This window comes from Nerophis ophidion, linkage group LG06 (assembly GCF_033978795.1).
Source record: "Nerophis ophidion isolate RoL-2023_Sa linkage group LG06, RoL_Noph_v1.0, whole genome shotgun sequence".
NCBI classification, from domain to species: Eukaryota; Metazoa; Chordata; class Actinopteri; order Syngnathiformes; family Syngnathidae; genus Nerophis; species Nerophis ophidion.
The window spans coordinates 71040538-71063329 of NC_084616.1; the positions used below are offsets into that span (position 1 = coordinate 71040538).

General features: G+C 41.5%; 1 protein-coding gene across 4 annotated transcripts in view; it reads right to left on the bottom strand.

Moving 5' to 3' along the window:
* clcnk (chloride channel K) overlaps window positions 1–22792 on the bottom strand; it is a 142517-nt gene that overhangs the window by 22696 nt on the left and 97029 nt on the right. For all 4 annotated transcript variants that reach the window (XM_061904778.1, XM_061904777.1, XM_061904776.1 and 1 more), the window contains 6 exons: window positions 22625–22697; window positions 22314–22439; window positions 7288–7372; window positions 6004–6105; window positions 4206–4290; window positions 2405–2563 (listed from right to left, as the gene is read on the bottom strand). In XM_061904778.1, coding sequence (XP_061760762.1) covers window positions 2405–2563; window positions 4206–4290; window positions 6004–6105; window positions 7288–7372; window positions 22314–22439; window positions 22625–22697 — 630 coding nt within the window. The remainder of the gene's footprint in view (window positions 1–2404; window positions 2564–4205; window positions 4291–6003; window positions 6106–7287; window positions 7373–22313; window positions 22440–22624; window positions 22698–22792) is intronic.

Genomic DNA, 22792 nt, shown 5'->3' on the forward strand with positions numbered 1-22792 from the left:
GGACGTGGATGGAAAGTCGCGACTGCTGGAGAGAAAACTTTTGTAAAACAATTGATATCGTTAAAACCTTGTTAATATATATATATATATATATATATATATATATATATATATACACACATATATACATATATACATATATATATATATATATATATATATATATATATATATATATATCATGCATCTCACTACTCAGTGGCCTAGTGGTTAGAGTGTCCGCCCTGAGATCGGTAGGTCGTGAGTTCAAATCCCGGCCGAGTCATACCAAAGACCATAAAAATGGGACCCATTGGCACTCAGCATTAAGGGTTAGAATTGGGGGTTAAATCACCAAAAATGATTCCCAAAAATGATTGCTGCTGCTCACTGCTCCCCTCACCTCCCAGGGGGTGATCGAGGGTGATGGGTCAAATGCAGAGAATAATTTCGCCACATCAAGTATGTGTGTGACAATCATTGGTACTTTAACTTTAACTTTTAACCTGGAAAGTAGGTGGCCGAGAATATAATTTTTGAAAAAAATGTAAGACGACACGGAAAGCGCTCACTACCTCACCCAGTTTCTTCGCCAGGATTATGAGACCTTTTAAATCTAAATGGGAATGCATGGACAGCCCAGAAGTTGGCATCCTAAGGACAGCAGACCTCGTCAATAAGTGATGTTTTATTATGTTTGTTGGCTTTCATAAAGTCTGCAGTGAGTAATAATCAGTGATAAAGGAAAAAAAACAGCAAAGGCTGTGATGATCAAAATACGTAAATAATAAATCCATCCATTTTCTACCGCTTGTCCCCTTCGGGGTCGCGGAGGGCGCTGGAGCCTATCTCAGCTGCATTCTGGCGGAAGGCGGGGTACACCCTGGACAAGTCGCCACCTCATCGCAGGTAAATAATAAATGTTATCATAAATGCAACCGTTACTACATTACCTATATACTTAAAGCATACATATAAAACTACGATGGAGGTGTTTGGATGTTTTTTTAAGGAATATTTAGCCAGAATTTAACGTCTCCCCGAGGTTTCATTGTAAGCAAACTTCTGATCGCATTTATTTAATAGACTTAACCTTAGACTTAGACAAACTTTATGATCCACAAGGGAAATTGTACCACGCCATAGCTCAGTAAGTTCAGGAAAGTGTAAGGATGGAAAGGACACTGCGGGTATAAATGGACTAAATATAGCGATTTAAAATATAACATATATACGTAATATTTACATGGTATATGTACAGTATATCATATATACTGATATATTATATTATTGGGGAGAGGCGGAGCCGACGGTCCGACAGACAGCCCGGCCCAAAATAGCGGCGGGGAGGCAGGGGATGGCGAGTGAACGGCGAGGCGTGGCGTGCCGTTAACGACGCCACAAACCAAATCAGGCGTGTGGATCGCGCATCTGGACACGAGTAACATATCTCCTTTCAATATATAAAAGGGGAGTAGGAGGAGAGAACAAAATTGGTGATGGTGCGGAGAGAGAACAGCAGACAACGACGGAGACAGAGCGCAAGAGTCATACGGAGGTACGGACTGCTGGAAAGCAGACGGCGGAGCGAGCAGCAGAGTGAGACCTAGAGACTCCGCGTAACAAGAGACAAGCTGGTTTTGAAAAATAAAGCGAGTCAAACCTGCTCAAAGTCATGTCCTTCCTTGGTGGTCCATGGAACCCGCAAGACGACGGCTTGAGACCGTCACAATTATATTATGTCTATATCATATAAACATTATATAACAATTACCATGTACAATATTACAGGATATGTGACAGCTGCAGCGTAAAATAGAGAGTAAATCCAGCAGAAAATAGATATTAAAAACAAAGAGAAGTAGCTAACTTAGAAGGAGTCAGGTAATAGACAGATATCATCTATTGCTGTACGGCGAGTGATTATACAGCTGGATGGAGTGCGGAATAAAGGAACTCTTGAATGGAACACTGTGGGAACGAAGCTGAAGGAGACTGTTGGAGTAAGAACTCCCTTAATATTTAGAATACATTAAAAAACAAATATCCGTCGTCATGACTTTCATAATGATTGAGAAAAATAAGGAAAATAAAAAAATAATAATTCAGTTCCCCTTTAAAATGTGGATAAAAGAGATAAAGGTGTGAACAGTTTGAGTCCCTAAAAGGTTTTTATTATATCTTTATTTTTATGATGCTCTTTTCTTGGGGCATTTCAAATAATAGCAACTTGAAGTTTATTGGGAGATATAAAATAAGATAAAAAGTGTCACATTTCAGACCGTACCACCGCCTCAAATGTTAAGCAGTCCTTTTCTGGCTCCGTGTGCGATAAAATGTCATCCTCTGCATGTTATTAGTGCTTATTGTGTCTCCGGGGGAGCAGGTTCATTCAGTTCTTAATAGGCATTTGCATTGTTTCTACCTTCATGAGCAGAAAGACAGCCAGAGACAGGTAGACAGGACGCACAGATGAGCCCCACTCAGACAAAGCCTCTGGATCCAGTTTCACGGAGACATTGTGGGATGGAGACATCCAAGGTCTGCAGTCCAGTAAGGAGGTGAGCAGCTGCTTCATGGTGAGCTGACATCAATGCAATGTTATCCATCACGCCTTTTGTTGTAACAATAACACAAGAGTCCTGTACTACAAACCCTGTTTCCATATGAGTTGGGAAATTGTGTTAGATGTAAATATAAACGAAAAACAATGATTTGTAAATCATTTTCAACCCATATTCAGTTGAATATGCTACAAAGACAACATATTTGATGTTGTGCAACACGTGATAAAGAAGTTGGGAAATGTGGCAATAAATACTGATAAAGTTGAAGAATGCTCATCAAACACTTATTTGGAACATCCCGCAGGTGTGCAGTCTAATTGGGAACAGGTGGGTGCCATGATTGGGTATTAAAAATGTTTCCCAAAAAATGCTCAGTCTTTCACAAGAAAGGATGGGGCGAGGTACACCCCTTTGTCCACAACTGCGTGAGCAAAATGTCAAACAGTTTGAGAACAACGTTTCTCAAAGTGCAATTGCAAGAAATTTAGGGTTTTCTACATCTACGGTCCATAATATCATCAAAAGGTTCAGAGAATCTGGAGAAATCCCTCCACGTAAGCGGCATGGCCGGAAACCAACATTGAATGATCGTGACCTTCAATCCTTCAGACGGCACTGTATCAAAAACCGACATCAATCTCTAAAGGATATCACCGCATGGGCTCAGGAACACTTCAGAAAACCACTGTCACTAAACACAGTTCGTCGCTACATCTGTAAGTGCAAGTTAAAGTTCTACTATGCAAAGCGAAAGCCATTTATCAACAACATCCAGAAACGCCGCCGGCTTCTCTGGGCCCGAGATCATCTAAGATGGACTGATGCAAACTGGAAAAGTGTTCTGTGGTCTGACGAGTCCACATTTCAGATTGTTTTTGGAAACATTTGACATCGTGTCATCCGCACCAAAGGGGAAGCGAACCCTCCAGACTGTTATCGACACAAAGTTCAAAAGCCAGCATCTGTGATGGTATGGGGGTGCATTAGTGCCCAAGGCATGGGTAAGTTACACATCAGTGAAGGCACCATTAATGCTGAAAGGTACATACAGGTTTTGGAAAAACATATGTTGCCATCTAAGTGCCGTCTTTTTCATGGACGCCCCTGCTTATTTCAGCAAGACAATGCCAAGCCACATTCAGCACATGTTACAACAGCGTAGTTTCGTAAAAAAAGAATGCGGGTACTTTCCTGGCCCGCCTGCAGTCCAGACCTGTCTCCCATTGAAAATGTGTGGCGCATTATGAAGCGTAAAATACGACAGCGGAGACCCCGGACTGTTGAACGACTGAAGCTCTACATAAAACAAGAATGGGAAAAAATTCCACTTTCAAAACTTCAACAATTAGTTTCCTCAGTTCCCAAACGTTTATTGAGTGTTGTTAAAAGAACAGGTGATGTAACACAGTGGTGAACATGCCCTTTCCCAACTACTTTGGCATGTGTTGCAGCCATGAAATTCAAAGTTAATCATTATTTGCACAAAAAAAATAAAGTTTATGAGTTTGAACATCAAATATATTGTCTTTGTAGTGCATTCAATTCAATATAGGTTGAAAACGATTTGCAAATCATTGTTTTCCGTTTATATTTACATCTAACACAATTTCCCAACTCATATGGAAAAGAGGTTTGTATTTTGACGCATGAAAGCCTCACCTTAGAAGCCATGTATTGACCCAGAGAGTGAGAATAGGTCAGAGATGCCAAAAAGAAGGTCACCAAAGCAGAGTACAGACATTTCCTGCAGAGAGATTCACATGAACTATTGCTTCCATTGGATTAGACTGAGATTACTTTCAACAAATTAACCTTTTCGAACACTTTTTGAATTCCATTTAAATGGAGACAAATGAGAAAGACCTCATAGGTGCAGTTCTACCATTCATGATTAAGAATTATGTTATTGGGAAGATTTGATTACTTGCATCTTGAGTAGGGACATTACCTCATACACACACCATAATAATACTTGTATGTTGAAGCACAGTATAATCCATCAAGCGGTGCGGCTCTTCATAGCTTACCAAAGTCGTACAAAAACATTTTGATGGATATTTGAGCACCGTGAGCAATGTTGTATATTTTCAATGGAACATATACAATGTTGGTGTTTACTTGAGTCATACTGCCAACTTATTGCAGTCAACACGTATCTCTTATGTTTGACTGCCATCTACTGGCCACACTTATGTTTACACCTTGTACCAAATAACATAGCAAAAACAGAATTATTCCGTACATTAGACGCACCCGGTTATAAGGCGCACTGTCGAGTTTTGAGGAAAAAATATGATTTTAAATATGCCTTATAGTCCGGAAAATATGGTAATTACTAGGGGTGTAACGGTACATGTATTTGTATTGTACCGTTTCGGGTTTTGGTTCGGTTCGGTTCGGAGGTGTACCGAACGAGTTCCACACAGACATATTAGGTAGCGCAACGCACATTGTGTAAACAATGCACACTGAGGCACCATGAATTGATTTACGTGGAACCCGACTTAAACAAGTTGAAAAACTTATTCGGGTGTTACCATTTAGTGGTCAATTGTATGGAATATGTACTGTACTGTGCAATCTACTAGTAAAAGTTTCAATCAATCAAAAAAAAACAACACAGGGCATGCTAGCAGCGACTGGGCTACGATCGACTGACCATACCTCCTCTTTTCACCGGATATGTCCTCTTTTGCGGGGCTGTCCGGGTGGAGTTTCTTAAATGCCAAAAATGTCCGGCATTTTAAGTTAGGGTTGCGTGTATTTTCAATGTACGTTCAGAGTTAAGAAGTGGTTAAAAACAAAACAAATTGTGTGCGCAGAAACATTTGTGAGGGAGGGGCAGAGACAGAGATAGCAAGAGAGTTATGATAAACATGCATGCGTTGCCAGGCTCTGCTTTTTACCCATAGATTTATCAGATTTTATTTTTTATTATCTACAGCAGGGGTGTCAAAAGTGAGCCCCGGAGGCCATTTGCGGCCCACAGCTAATGTTTTAAAAGCCCACGGCACATTCTAAAAATACTATTAAAATAAACAAAAACATAAACAAAAATGAAATAAATGTAATTTAGAAATTTAGAAAAAGTTGCAATGTTGACTAATAAAACAAAGCTGTTTTTTTTTATTTCAAACTGTCATTGCTCAAAACATAATATTGAATCAAAATCAATGTTATTATGAATTATTGACCTATCCAAGTTTCCGATTAATTCACGTCAAATATTCCACTAAGAAAATTTTTTTGGTGGAAGATTTTGCAAATTTGGTAAACAAATAACCAAAAAATTTATATTTTGTTGTTTTCTTACTGTACCGAAAATGAACCGAACCGTGACCTTTGAACCGAGGTACGTACCGAACCGAAATTTCTGTGTACCGTTACACCCCTAGTAATTACTATCACTGGGGTGAAAAGATTGACGGTCAAATATGCAATATGAGTCTCCTCTTACTCGCTTTTCAGTATCTTGACGAAGCCAACTTTTGTTGTGGTGAATTGCAGCATGCAGCGATGCAGGAAGAGGTACAAGCAGCTCACAGCGCCACACAGCAGCCTGCCAACACACACACACACACACACACACACACACACACACACACACACACACACACACACACACACACACACACACACACACACACACAGAGAGAGAGAAGACAGCATGTTTCTTTTTTTAAACTGGAGCAGCCACAGACGGAAGTCATTACAAGTCATAAGGATGCTAATTGGAAGAATAGCATCCAGCCAGTTTCCACATGGCCTGTTCTGAATATTGATGTCAGGTGTTTTTAGGAAAGCACAGGCAAACTTGAGACTGTAATAAAAATACAAACCCGGTTTCCATATGAGTTGGGAAATTGTGTTAGATGTAAATATAAACGGAATACAATTATTTGCAAATCATATTCAGTTGAATATTCTACAAAAACAACATATTTGATGTTCAAACTGATAAACATTTTTTTTTTAAATAATCATTAACTTTAGAATTTGATGCCAGCAACAAGTGACAAAGAAGTTGGGAAAGGTGGCAATAAATACTGATAAAGTTGAGGAATGCTCATCAAACACTTATTTGGAACATCCCACAGGTGTGCAGGCTAATTGGGAACAGGTGGGTGCCATGATTGGGTATAAAAACAGCTTCCCAAAAACTGCTCAGTCTTTCACAAGAAAGGATGGGGCGAGGTACACCCCTTTGTCCACAACTGCAAGAGCAAATAGTCAAACAGTTTAAGAACAACCTTTGTCAAAGTGCAATTACAAGAAATTTGGGGATTTTAACATCTACGGTCCATAATATCATCAAAAGGTTCAGAGAATCTGGAGAAATCACTCCACATAAGCGGCATGGCCGGAAACTAACAATGAATGACCGTGACCTTTGATCCCTCAGAAGCACTTTATCAAAAAACCGACATCAATCTCTAAAGGATATCACCACTTGGGCTCAGGAACACTTCATAAAACCACTGTCACTAAATACAGTTTGTCGCTACATCTGTAAGTGCAAGTTAAAGCTCTACTATGCAAAGCGAAAGCCATTTATCAACAACATCCAGAAACTCCGCCGGCTTCTCTGGGCCAGAGATCATCTAAAATGGACTGATGCAAAGTGGAAAAGTGTTCTGTTGTCTGACGAGTCCACATTTCAAATAATAATAATACAAATAATCTAAAGACAATTTCCCAACTCATATAGAAACGGGGTTTGTAGGATGTGAAGTCTACTCACCCCAAGAGAGCAAACATCAGAATCTCCAATGGAAAGAAAGGGAGAGCAGAAGGGAAATGTGTTTTAAACAACACTTGCAGAGTCTCTGTAAGGATAAAACAACATGAATGAATGCCTCATAGTACGGTGTATATCATATCTGGGCAAATTAAGGCCTGGGGGCCTCATGCGGCCCGTTAAGATTTTCAATCTGGCCTGTGGGACATTCCCAAATATTTGTTTTTTAGATCTTTAAGATGGAAAGTGCAGCTGCCATTTTGATGTGCAGTGATATTTTCAAATGACCATAAGTCTTGAACTATACAACATATTTCAATGGTTGGAATGTCCGTTTTTGCATGATATTTTAGTGACTCGTGTTGTCCTGGTACCAAAATTATTTTGATACATTTCGATTCTTTGCTAAATAAAGGGGACCAGAAAAAAATGCATTATTGGCTTTATTTTAACAAAAAATCTTAGGGTGTGGCGGACCAGTAATTTTCAGAGGCGGTATGGTATTGAATTTGATTCATTATTATGGCGGTACTATACTAATACCCGTATACCGTACAACCCTACTAGTTACTATGGTAATCTACGTCAGTGGTTCTCAAATAGGGGTGTGCGTACCCCTGGGGGTACTTGAAGGTATGCCAAGGGGTACGTGAGATTTTTTAAAAATATTCTAAAAAATATCAACAATTCAAAAATCTTTTATAAATATATTTATTGCATAATACTTCAACAAAATATGAATGTAAGAAAATAAATGCAACAATGCAATATTTAGTGTTGACAGCTAGATTTTTTGTGGACATAAATATTCATGTTAAAGATTTCTTTTTTGTGAAGAAATGTTTAGAATTAAAGGGGAACATTATCACCAAACCTATGTAAGCATCAATATATACCTTGATGATGCAGAAAAAAGACCATATATTTTTTTAACCGATTTCCGAACTCTAAATGGGTGAATTTTGGCGAATTGAACGCCTTTCCGTTTATCGCTCTTTTTGCGATGACGTCAGAACGTGACGTCACCGAGGTAATACACCCGCCATTTTCATTTTCAACACATTGTAAACATTGGGTCTCAGCTCTGTTATTTTCCGTTTTTTCGACTATTTTTTTAACTTTGGAGACATCATGCCTCGACGGTGTGTTGTCGGAGGGTGTAACAACACTAACAGGGAGGGATTCAAGTTGCACCACTGGCCCGAAGATGCGTAAGTGTTTGCCGCCAGACCCCAATTGAATGTGCCAGAGTGTCTCCACATTTTACCGGCGATGCTAAGACAGACATGGCACAGAGATGTATGGATAACCTGCAGATGCATTTGCAACGATAAATTCAACGAAATCACAAAGGTGAGTTTTGTTGATGTTGACTTATGTGCTAATCAGACATATTTGGTTGCGGCGTGACTGCCAGCTAATCAATGCTAAAATGCTATGCTAATCGACGCTAACATGCTATTTACCGGCGGTGCTAAAGCAGACATGGCACAGAGATGTAAGGATAACTTGCAGATGCATTTTCAACTATATTAAGTTTCCTTCCACCCACATTTAATGCGAAAAAAACACTTACCAATCCAAGGATTTAAGTTGCTCCAGTGTCACAAGATGCGAAAGTCCTGATCGTTTGGTCCGCACATTTTACCGGCGATGCTAACGCAGCTATTCGGCCATGCCATAGCTATGAATAGCGTCAATAGCTATTCGCCCAATAGCTTCAGTTTCTTCTTCAATACTTTCATACTCCAACCATCCATTTCAATACATGCGTAATCTGTTGAATCGCTTAAGCCACTGAAATCAGTCTGAATCCGAGCTAATGTCGCTATATCTTGCTGTGGTATTCGCCGTTGTTTGTTTACTTTGGCAGCACTGTATGATGTCACAGGGAAATGGATAGGTCGCATCGCAAATAGCGAAAATCAAGCACTTTAAAGCTTTTTTTAGGGATATTCGGGGACCGGTAAAATTTTGAAAAAAAACTTCAAAAAATACAACAAGCCACTGGGAACTGATTTTTATTGTTTTTGACCCTTTTGAAATTGTGATAATGTTCCCTTTTAATTCATGAATCCAGATGGATCTCTATTACAATCCCCAAAGAGGGCACTTTAAGTTGATGATTACTTCTATGTGTAGAAATCTTTATTTAGAATTGAATCACTTGTTTATATTTCAACACGTTTTTAGTTATTTTTATATCTTTTTTTCCGAATAGTTCAAGAAAGATCACTGCAAATGAGCAATACTTTGCACTGTTATACAATTTAATAAATCAGAAACTGATGACATAGTGCTGTATTTTACTTCTTTATCTCTTTTTTTCAACCAAAAATGCTTTGCTCTAATTAGGGGGAACTTGAATTAAAAAAAATGTTCACAGGGGGTACATCACTGAAAAACGGTTGAGAACCACTGATCTACGTCACAGCAGGTCAAGACGAGGCACCAAGCAGTGTGGGTGGGGAGCGTTTGCAGAACGGCGGGCCGGAAAGGTGGATGTCAGGGACGGACGTGGAAGGAGATTTTTACAAGAAAGTTCTAAAGCTTCGTGATAAATCACATATATCCGATTGTAGAATTTTGTTTTTTACACTTCACGTTTATATTTCGCTGTGTTTGTTGCATTTGGCTTGATTGTAAAATATGTCAAAGGAGAGGGGGTGTGACGTTCATTTGTTTTCAATATTCAGGGTTTTATCGTTTATATAAAAACATGAAAATTCCATTCTGTTTTTAAGGCGGTCAGTCATATCATTTTTAGCATTCAATCAGACTTTATTGTGAGGTTTTATATTAGTTTTCCGAAAAATAGATATACCGGCCCCCAGACACATTTTTTTCTCAAAATTTGGCCCCCGAGTCAAAATAATTGCCCAGGCCTGGTGTATAGCTACTACATATAGAGTTAAATGTGTACCCTCCTCTATAAATAGATTTTGTAAGGCTTGTTGAGCCTGACTGTATTGATTTGTGCTCATTGATGTGGAAGAGCATTAAAAAGGGCTCAGTTGCTGATGTTGAACGATAAGTGCCGACAAAACTGACTTGCCTTTGAAAAAACGATCGATAACAGTCTGAACGGTTAAGCGTTTGTTTCTGACTTACTTGCAAACTCTTGTAGCCTGGCTACTCTAAAGACAAGTAGACAGGTAGGATTGTGGTCGGATTTAATCATTAAACAGCTATGAGGCGAGTGTGTGAGGAAGTGCTGTGTACAGAAGAAAGTATGGCTATTGGGGGTGGATGGAGGGATTTGAACTAAACTGTAGTACTGACTAGTACTACATTTGGTAATGTTATTTATATAGCACTTGCAACAGAAAGTGCGTAACACCAATTTAATTTAAAAAAAAAAAAAAAAAAACTAGGGATGTCCGATTATATCGGACTGTCGATATTATCGGCCGATAAATGTAATATCGAAAGTTATCTGTTTCTGTTCCAAAATTATCGGTATCGGTATCAAAGAGTAAAATTTATGTCTTTTGAAAACGCCGCTGTGTACACGGACGTAGGGGGACGTACGGAGCGCATACTTGGTCACCAGCCATACAGGTCACACTGAGGGTGGCCGTATAAACAACTCTAACACTGTTACAAATATGCGCCACACTGTGAACCCACACCAAACAAGAATGAAAAACACATTTCGGGAGAACATCCAGAACGTAACACAACAGAACTAATACCCAGTACCCGTTGCAGCACTAACTCTTCCGGGACGCTACAATATACACTCCCCGCTTCCCCAAACTCCCCCGCTCCTCACCTCGACCTCGGCCCCCCCAATCCCGCCCACCTCAACCTCCTAATGCTCTCTCAGGGAGAGCATGTCCCAAATCCCAAGCTGCTGTTTTGAGGCATGTTAAAAAAAAATAATGCACTTTGTGTTACGCCGGTTCGGCATTGTGATGCCGGGTTCGATTCCCTCGAGTATGCGTCAAGTGAACACAGCAAAGGTAAGATATACACAATTTATTTAAATAACAAAAAGAGCTACATAACAAAAATGCTGGAGCTAGTAGAATAAAACAAACAAAGGACGCTAGCATAAAAGCTAGGATATACAAAAATGAGAACTAAACTGGCACATAGACACATCAAAGAGTAAAACAAAACATACAGCATGAGAGCTGGAATAAACAAATGGCTGAGCGTGAAAAGCTAACGAGAATATACATACGATGACAGAGTGCAGGCGTAACTCGTTGCGTGAAAGCAAATTCTGAACCCAGGCTGAACAAACAAAAGAGGACGGCTTATAAAGGGACGGTGATTGTCTGTAGCAGGTGTGCGGGGCGTGAGCAGCAGGTGAACTGATGAGTAACCATGGTAATGACTAAACAGGAAGTATGAGGGTAGAACGACGGAGTGAATAAAAATGCAACAAACTATAATATGGGAAGATCGGAGTACGGATCTTAACACTTTGTGACTTCAATAATAAATATGGCAGTGCCATGTTGGCATTTTTTTCCATAACTTGAGTTGATTTATTGTGGAAAACGTTGTTACATTGTTTAATGCATCCAGCGGGGATTCACAACAAAATTAGGCACAATAATGTGTTAATTCCACGACTGTTATTCCGGTATCGGTTGATATCGGAATCGGTAATTAAGAGTTGGACAATATCGGAATATTGGATATTGGCAAAAAAGCCATTATCGGACATCTCTAGTTCTGTATGTACCTTAGTGTAAAAATGTATTTAATGCTTAAACCAAAAATAAACAAAAGTTGAGTGCCCCTGAGAAAAGGCATTAAAGCCTAAAGAAGGCTATCCAGTATGAAACTAAAACTGAACTGGCTACAATGTAAACAAAAACAGAATGCTGGACGACAGCAAAGACTTACTGTGGAGCAAAGACGGTCGTCCGCAATGTACATCCGAACATGACATGACAATCAACAATATCCCCACAAAGAAGGATAAAAACAACTGAAATATTCTTGATTGCTAAAACAAAGTAGATGCGGGAAATATCGCTTAACAAAAACACAAATGTTGACCCTTGAGCAAGACATCTCCCACACTTGGGGCCTGATTTTACTAAGATCCAAAAACCACACGCTAAACAGCGTTTGCAAAAAAATAAAATAGCATGTATTATGAGTCAGCGTGTTGTGTGGGATCTATTGCATGTGCAATTGAAAAGTGGTGCAGAGCGCCTTATTTAGATGAAGATTTTGCGTGAATATGGGGCTTTTGCTACGGGGAAGATCATTTCCCGCATGTTCATGTTATCATGCTCCTACCTGTGTGTGATGTGTTAAACCCGCATCACACATCTATACTCTGCAACACCTTTTTTTCTGAATTACAATCTGGACAACATAAACATAAGCCTCCTGACGCTTGATTTGGTGCGCGAGGCTGTGGATCGCATCACCAGCGCATTTGTGTGTCAAGAATGACAAAAGCAAGAAAATGCGTTATAGGATATGTCTTTTCATGTTGATATATTATAGAATTAAACTTCCTAAGTAAAAAAATAAACACTTATTAAAAAAAAATGCCAGCAGACAACAACATTTCTTTGAATCAGCCCCATCAGTCATACAGCATCTATGAGATTTTAAAAGGAAATTGCTGAATAGACAAAATGTGTAATGTTTCTTTTTTTTTTCCTGACCATTGTTGAAGGATGCTTATATGTTTAAGAGTTCTTTCTTTTTACATTGCCATGTTTAGAGTAGCTAGTAGAGATGCGCGGATAGGCAATTATATCATCCGCAACCGCATCACCAAAGTCGTCATCCACCCGCCGTCCACCCGAACCAACATTTTATCCGAACCGTAACCGCCCGCTGAAATACATCAGAGGTCGGCCGCCTTTACCACTCACAGAGCTATTTAAACCTGTTTCACAGAGTAATGAAGACAATTGGAGCTGCTTACGTTCTCGCGACTATCCAATAGCGTTCATCCTGATTACAAGAATATGGGCGTGCTGTGAAGCCATTGCCTTAGACACCTTCAACAACATATACGAACCGATTGTTGGTCCGGCAACCTGTTGTGTGCAGCTTCCGCAATCACACGTACAAGATTGAAAGGCATACTGGGTGACACAGAGTACACTGATGGTTGTGATATAAACAACTTTAACACTTACTAATATGCGCCACGCTGTGAAGCCACACCACTTAAGAACGACAAACACATTTCGGGAGAACATCCTCACAGTAACACAACATAAACGCAACATCCTGAATATATTTTACACCCCCGCACCCCCAACCCCGCCCATCTTACCGACGCACGGGAGAGTGGGTGGGGGGATGGCGGGGTGTATAAAATAGTCAGGAAGTGTCATGAATACAAAGGATTCTGGGTATTTGCTGTGTTGCGTTTATAGTGTGTTACTGTGAGGATGTTCTCCCGAAATATGTTTGTCGTTCTTAATTGGTGTGGCTTCACAGCGTGGCGCATATTACTAAGCGTGTTAAAATTGTTTATATCACAACCATTAGTGTCTCATCCGCCGACTCCGCGGATGAGACCGCAAATCGCGCATCTCTAGTAGCTAGTACTTTTCCTTTGTGTATTCTACCAGTCTCTCTCTGTCTTCAGATCCCAGATTAGTGTCGTAAACCATCGGAATGGGAAGACAACCCCCATGTCTCTATCACCTTATGGTGTTGAGAGGAGAGGGGGAGGGTTTTCTTTTGTGTGAAAAGAGCGTGTTTTTCACTTGGAATGCCAGATCAACTATGAATGTATCGGTTAAGTTGACCTCCTAAAGCTTTAGTAAAACCTGAAAATATTCCAATTCTGTCTCGATGGTCCTTCTTACTCAGCATATATGTCATTAAAAGAACTTGCGATTGACCAGTAACTTAAATTCCCTGGGAGGAAGAACTGGTCCGACGCAACACCGTCCAAAATGTTGAGACACACACATAGGATGGAGGATTCTCCTCTGGCCATTGTCAGACTGTGCAGCGCGAGCACTGATCCTGCAGCCATCTGTGCAACTGTCAGTTTGCACGTCCGTCTGACACGTGCTGAATACAAAACCCAAAACCAGTAAAGTTGGCACATTGTGTAAGTCGTAAATAAAAACAGAATACAATGATTTGCTAATCATTTTCAACTTATATTCAACTGAATGCACTGCAAAGACAAGATATTTAATGTTTGAACTCATTTCATGGCAGCAACACATTGCAAAAAAGTTGGCACGGAGGCATTTTTACCACTGTGTTACATGGCCTTTCCTTTTAACAACACTCAGTAAACGTTTGGGAACTGAGGAGTGACATCATACGCAACTACGGTATTAGCTTTCACTGCTATGCTGATGACACCCAACTCTACATGCCCCTAAAGCTGACCAACACGCCGGATTTTAGTCAGTTGGAAGCGTGTCTTAATGAAATTAAACAATGGATACCCGCTAACTTTTTGCAACTTAACGCCAAAAAAACGGAAATGCTGATTATCGGTCCTGCTAGACACCGACCTCTATTTAATAATACAACTTTAACATTTGACAACCAAATAATAAAACAAGGTGACTCGGTAAAAAATCTGGGTATTATCTTCGACCCAACTCTCTCCTTTGAGGCACACATTAAAAGCGTTACTAAAACGGCCTTCTTTCATCTCCGTAATATCGCAAAAATTCGCTCCATTTTGTCCACTAAAGACGCCGAGATCATTATCCATGCGTTTGTTACGTCTCGTCTCGATTACTGTAACGTATTATTTTCGGGTCTCCCCATGTCTAGCATTAAAAGATTACAGTTGGTACAAAATGCGGCTGCTAGACTTTTGACAAGAACAAGAACGTTTGATCACATTACGCCTGTACTGGCTCACCTGCACTGGCTTCCTGTGCACTTAAGATGTGACTTTAAGGTTTTACTACTTACGTATTAAATACTACACGGTCTAGCTCCAGCCTATCTTGCCGATTGTATTGTACCATATGTCCCGGCAAGAAATCTGCGTTCAAAAGACTCCGGCTTATTAGTGATTCCTAGAGCCCAAAAAAAGTCTGCGGGCTATAGAGCGTTTTCCGTTTGGGTTCCAGTACTCTGGAATGCCCTTCCGGTAACAGTTCGAGATGCTACCTCAGTAGAAGCATTTAAGTCTCACCTTAAAACTCATCTGTATACTCTAGACTTTAAATAGACCTCCTTTTTAGACCAGTTGATCTGCCGCTTCTTTTCTTTCTCCTATGTCCCCCCCTCCCTTGTGGAGGGGGTCCGGTCCGATGACCATGGATGAAGTACTGGCTGTCCAGAGTCGAGACCCAGGATGGACCGTTTGCCTGTATCGGTTGGGGACATCTCTACGCTGCTGATCCGCCTCCGCTTGAGATGGTCTCCTGTGGACGGGACTCTCGCTGCTGTCTTGGATCCACTTGAACTGAACTCTCGCGGCTGTGTTGGAGCCACTATGGATTGAACTTTCACAGTATCATGTTAGACCCGCTCGACATCCATTGCTTTCGGTCCCCTAGAGGGGGGGAGTTGCCTGCATCTGAGGTCCTCTCCAAGGTTTTTCTCAAAGTCAGCATTGTCACTGGCGTCCCACTGGATGTGAATTCTCCCTGCCCACTGGGTGTGAGTTTTCCTTGCCCTTTTGTGTGTTCTTCCGAGGATGTTGTAGTCGTAATGATTTGTGCAGTCCTTTGAGACATTTGTGATTTGGGGCTATATAAATAAACATTGATTGATTGATTGATTGATTGAGGAGACCAATTTTTGAAGCTTTTCAGGTGGAATTATTTCCCATTCTTGCTTGATGTACAGCTTAAGTTGTGGTAGTTTTCAGCTTCATAATGCACCACGCATTTTCAATGGGAAACAGGTCTGGACTACAGGTACCTAATACCAGCACTCTTTTACTATGAAGCCACGCTGTTGTAACTCGTGACATCTCGAGAGGCTGTGTCCTGGAGGGAAAGTATATTCCCCTGAGATGGCTCAAACATACAGGAGTTTTGGCCCCATCTGGTGGAGATCGGCAACACACCACCACACAGCGCCCACCCCACACCTGGGGCTAATCAGCTAGTAATTGCCATGCCGGACTTTTAAGGCCAAGAGCAGGTCAGAAGGAGGAGTGTCGAAAGAGAGACCAGAACAATTGTAATCAGCTGCAAAGGAGAACACGGAGGAGAAGGTTGTTGTGTGGCAGCCAGCCAAAGTTGGAGCAACAAGGAGGATCGTGCCTTGGGGAGGGAGCGCATATTTCACGACCATGTAGACCTATTTGCCCGAAGTGACGAATATTTATTTGAATGCTTTAGGCTACATCACCAGTCCCCCTTTTCTTAAACGCACGTTTTGACATTATGTATTTCCCCCGCGGGATAATACAAATTTCTCTTCTGTAAATTGTTTGTGTTTTCTCTGTATGTCTGATGTTCGGCTTTTCCGCCGGAATTGTGATGGGGAATTAAGGGCGTTTACCTATGCAAACTACGGAATTAAGTGTGTCTACATATGCATATTGGGGATATAAGGGCATGTTTATATGCAAATTATGATAGACTCACTAACTATTTGGCATTCAGCAACTTAATAACAGGAGGTGGGAACAATTTGGCCGTTTAAGAACCTGTCATGAATTTGAATGGACTCCTCCTAGGAAATCACTTGGGAAGAAAGATAAGAGGAAGCGTTAGGAACTCATTGCAGAATAGGGCCCATTGTCCTTAACTGTGGTGTGTTCAAGGGACCCTTAATTTAAGTTATAAAGGTGTCACTAGTTTTTAAAGACCGGGGAGGCTTCACCCCAAAGAAATGCACTAACAATAATATAATCATTATAATAATGATGTATTGTTATGATTTGCATTATTCACTGATAATATCCAATCCAATCCACTTTATTTATATAGCACATTTAAACAAAGTGCTGCACAAAAATATTAAAAAACAATATTCAAACATTATCCTTAGCTCCACCAATGACTGAATACAAACAAAAAATAAATACATTTAAAACCAATATAAAAATAAATATGATTAAAAATGATTTTAAAGGGTAAAACCCACTAAAACAACAAATACAAATGAAAGTTTTAAAAACACAGAGGACCACACAACTTCCATCCATCCATTTTCTACCGCTAATTCCCTTTTGGGGTCGCGGGGGGCGCTGGCGCCTAGCTCAGCTACAATCGGGCAGAAGGCGGTGTACACCCTGGACAAGTCGCCACCTCATCGCAGGACCACACAACTTACGTAGTGCTAAAAGCCAAACAGTAAATGTGCCTCTTAAGACGAGACCTAAAACATTCCACTGTGGGAGCCGTTGGAACATGGAGGGGCAGAATGTTCCAGAGCTTAGGGCCGACCACAGAAAAGGCCCTGTCTCCCCTGGTTTTAAGTCTGGTCTTGGGCACCACGAGCTGGAGCTGGTTCTCGGACCTCAGAGTGCGCGCAGGAGTGTAAATTTGGATGAGGTCCGAGATATACTGAGGTGCCAGTCCATGTAAAGCTTTAAAAGCCAACAGCAAGGTTTTTGCCATGACACGGAGTCGAACACGCATTTCCTCGGCGTCTTGAGCTGCGAGCGCCTCCTCTGACAGCACGCTATGAGACGCCTTTGCTGACACGGCCCCACTCGTGCTGAGCACAGCACGCCCACGCAGCAACGAACCTGCACTCAATCAATGATCTACACACCTGGACTTGATGAAAGGGAGCAGCATAAAGACCATGAATTGATTAACGTGGACCCCGACTTAAACAGGTTGAAAAACTTATTCGGGTGTTACCATTTAGTGGTCAATTGTACGGAATATGTACTGAACTGTGCAATCTACTAATAAAAGTATCAATCAATCAATCAAAAAACCAGCCGACCCGAGAAACCTTCGCCAGAACGTTGCTACCTTCCCAGTAAGCATTACGTCTGGCATTCCCTCCCCTGTGCTTTGCTCTTTGCTGTCTCCGTGTCTCCCTTGTTCATGTCCCTTGTGTCTTCCGCAGTGACTCCCATGTCTTCCGTGATCGTACCTTGCCTCTCGAAATCCATCCGGATTCCTGACTGCCTTCCACGATCCACAACCTCCCTGCTCGGACCCAGAACATGCTGCCTCGCTCCTGCCCCCGACCTCTTGCCTGCTCACGAACTGCCTCTTCGCCTTGCCCCTCTGGATTTGACGAAAGATACAACCAACACTCACAGACAACAAACCCTGGTAACATTTACACTATTAATATTACACATAGTCAACACTCATTCACTTAGGGTAGCATACACACGCCATGTAATCATCCATCCATCCATCCATCCATCATCTTCCGCTTATCCGAGGTCGGGTCGCGGGGGCAACAGCCTAAGCAGGGAAACCCAGACTTCCCTCTCCCCAGCCACTTCGTCTAGCTCTTCCCGGGGGATCCCGAGGCGTTCCCAGGCCAGCCGTGTAATCATCAAAGGTTTAAATAAACCTTGTGAACCGCAGTTGTGCCCTGCCTGTCGCCTCCTTCCCTCCTCTGTATATAACAGTTTTAAAAACGATTCGAAAATGATAATTATCAATGAATGCTTATTTAGTGAAATGAAAATAAATGTCAAACTACATATATTAAAGATGTATCAATAATTATGTACCCCAACTTAAACAAGTTGAAAAACGTATTCGGGTGTTACCATTTAGTGGTCAATTGTACGGAATATGTACTGTGCTGTACAATCCGCGAATAAAAGTCTCAATTAATCAATCAAAATCGATTTTTAATCGAATCATAGCTCCTGAATCGTCACCGTAAACAGATCGGGAAGTTCCCAAAGAGCCCCACCTCTAAGACTGACCAGTTAATCCCAGCACACATGAAGACCAGAAAACTATTCAGAAACACACATACGCACACTGAAGGGAAATCAATACCATGCTGGCTTCATTAAATGGTAAATGGTAAATGGGTTGTACTTGTACTGTATAGAGCAGGGGTGCCCATTACGTCGATCGCGAGCTACCAGTCGACCGCGGGGGGTGTGTCAGTCGATCTCGAGCCAGGCTTTAAAAAAAATAGACCTAAAAATTAGTGATCATCAATCTTCACCAAGACGTCACTTAAATGACATTCACGGTACCGGAGGGTCTTGTGAGATGACGCTGGCTGCTGCCAGTTCATTATTATGAAAATATGACCGAGAAGAAGGCGAGAAACACTTTTTATTTCAACAGACTCTCGCGCCGTATCTTCCGTCAAAACTCTAAAGGCCGGCTGCACATTTCCTATCTTCACAATAAAAGCCCTGCTTCATGCTGCCTGCGCTAACTAAATACAGAGTCTCGGAAAACTGGCGTGCACAAGCGATCCCTCAGAAAGCTGGCGTGCACATCACTTGTGCACGCCAGCTTTCTGAGACTCTTATTTTGTTAGCGCAGGCAGCATGAAGCAGGGCTTTTATTGTGAAGATAGGAAATGTGCATTCGGCCTTTAGAGTTTTGACGGAAGGGACGGCGCGAAAGTCTGTTGAAATAAAAAGTGTTTCTCGCCTTCCTCTGTCATTTTTTCATAATAATGAACTGGCAGCAGCCAGCGTCATCTCACAAGACCCTCGGGTGCCGTGAATGTCAATCAAGCAAGCTACGGAATTTGCTGCCAATGTTTTTCTTGTAAAGTGTATGGAAGCTGGATGAATTAAATGCCAAAAACCAACCACTTTCATGTGGTATTGTACAGAAAGGACAACTTTTTTTCTCCTCCATTTGAAAATGTGGGCGTTATCATCATTACTGTCTGATTCCAATCAATGCAAGTCATCAGAATCAGGTAATACACCAACTTATATTCTTGTCTTCGTGAAAGAAAAACATCTATATGTGTTACACATGCTTGTATTATCATTAAACACATTTAACTTGTTTACAAAAATGTCTCTTTCATAAATAAATAAATATAAATGATACATATAAATGAGGTAGATCCCCTCGAGTTGGTCAATTGAAAAGAAGCTCTCCTGCAGAAAAAGTGTGGGCACCCCTGGTATAGAGCTTTTCTACCCCTTTTTTAAGGAGCCTAAAGCGCTTTGACAGTATTTCCACATTCGCCCATTCACATACACATTCAAATACCCACTGACTGCAGGAGCTGCCATGCAAGGCGCTCACCAGGACCCATCAGAAGCAAGGGTGAAGTGTCTTGCCCAAGGACACAACGGACGTGACTAGGATGGTAGAAGGTGGGGATTGAACCAGTAACCCTCAGATTGCTGGCACAGCTTCTCTACCAACTTGCGAAGTTAAAGACGGTGGTGTGAACTGCTACACTTACTAACATTAAATCATAACATTTACTTTTTGTTGTTAAAATACCTCAACACATCCCAATAATCCATGGGTGTCAAACTCTGGCCCGCGGGCCTTTCATTTGGCCCGCCGTGTACTTTCATTCGGCCCGTGAGGCAATATCAAATTAACATTACAGCTGGCCCGCTCGGTATTATACACACCGCATTCACCGCGAATACTCATACATGCCAACCCTCCCGATTTTCCCAGGAGACTCCCGAATTTCAGTGCCCCTCCCGAAAATCTACCAGAGGCAACCATTCTCACGAACTTCTTCCAATTTCCAACTGGACAACAATATTGGGGGCGTGCCTTAAAGGTAGTGCCATTAGCGTCCCTTACAACCAAGTCAGCTTTTTATCCATACAAACAGCATGCCAGCCCAGTCAAGTAATATATGCGGCTTCTACACACAAACAAGTGAATGCAAAGCATAATTGGTCAACAGCCATACAGGTCACACTGAAGGCGGCTGTATAAACAACTTTATCACTGTTACAAATATGCGCCACACTGTGAACCCACACCAAACAAGAATGACAAACACATTTCGGGGGAACATCCGCACCGTAACACAACATAAACACAACAGAACGAACACCTAGAACCCCTGGCAGCACTAACTCTTCCGGGACATTAATGTTGATATTTACCTCAGAAGGCTGCAAATATAAGAGGCATTACATTTTTTTATTTAAAGTGTATTTAACATACCATTGATGTTTTTTCTTTTGATTTTTGAAAGTTGATTTTGCACTATTAAGTTATATCAGCGTTGGTTGTTCCATATCCAGTGTTAAAACAAATCAGTGTAGCAAACTGAGCAATAATTAACGTTTTATTCATGCACTTTCCTTCACTACTTCAAGGCTTGAATGTTTGATTCATTCATCCATCCATCCGTTTTCTACCGCTTATTCCCTTTTGGGGTCGCGGGGGGTGCTGGCGCCTATCTCAGCTACAATCGGGCGGAAGGTGGGGTACACCCTGGACAAGTTGCCACCTCATCGCAGGGCCAACACAGATAGACAGACAACATTCACACTCACATTCACACACTAGGGCCAATTTAGTGTTGCCAATCAACCTATCCCCAGGTGCATGTCTTTGGAAGTGGGAGGAAGCCGGAGTACCCGGAGGGAACCCACGCATTCATGGGGAGAACATGCAAATTCCACACAGAAAGATCCCGAGCCTGGATTTGAACCCAGGACTGCAGGAACTTCGTATTGTGAGGCAGACGCACTAACCCCTCTGCCACCGTGAAGCCCTGATTCATTCATTATTGTTAATTTATTTTCAAATGTATTATTAGCCTGTGGAAAAAGATTTTGATATTTGCCTCAGAAGGCTGCAAATAGAAAAGAGGTATTCGATTTTTATATAAATTTTATTTGATATGCCATTGATATTTTTTAATTATTATTAATATTATTTGAAACTCGATTTTGCATGTCACTATAAAGTTATATAAGCCTTGCTTGTTCAATATTCAATGCAACACTTGTTTGGGTCCTTATTAAAAGGTTAATTTGTTCAACCTTGGCCCGCGGCTTTGTTCAGTTTTAAATGTTGGTCCACTCTGTGTTTGAGTTTGACACCCCTGCAATAATCCTTCACTTTGCCCTTTTCCATTTACTTTCATGAGGTGTACCGCGCCTTCCACCCGAATGCAGCTGAGATAGGCTCCAGCGACCCTCCCGCGACCCCAAAAGGGACAAGCGGTAGAAAATGGATGCATGGATGGGCATTTACCTTCATCTCCACTCCACACTGAGAACAAGCGGAAGGTCACCGCCCCGCAGACCACGGAGAAGAAACACGGCAGGTAGTTCTTGGTGGCGAAGTGAGAGGACATCACCTCCAAGCTGAAGAGCACACCTTACCGGGGCAGAACATGGAGAAAATACGTGAACATCTGAAGGTATTGATGTTGAGAAATGACAGAACATGCTGGAGCAGCGCATGTGTGAAGGACACAAATTAGATCTGTGAAGAGGAAAATCCAGTGTGAAGATGAACACAATGCAGGAAGAATTGATTTGCGGAATCATTTTCTTTCTCACCGCTGACTGGTGCACCGAAGCAGCTGGCGACGCCGACGGAGGCGGCTACCACCAGCATGTCTCCTTGCGCTTTCTTCCATGCAAGACAATCAACCGATGAGCCGATAATTCTGCCATAATTCTATAAACACATTTAAGGTGCCTGCACACTTCAAGGGAGGTGCAGCG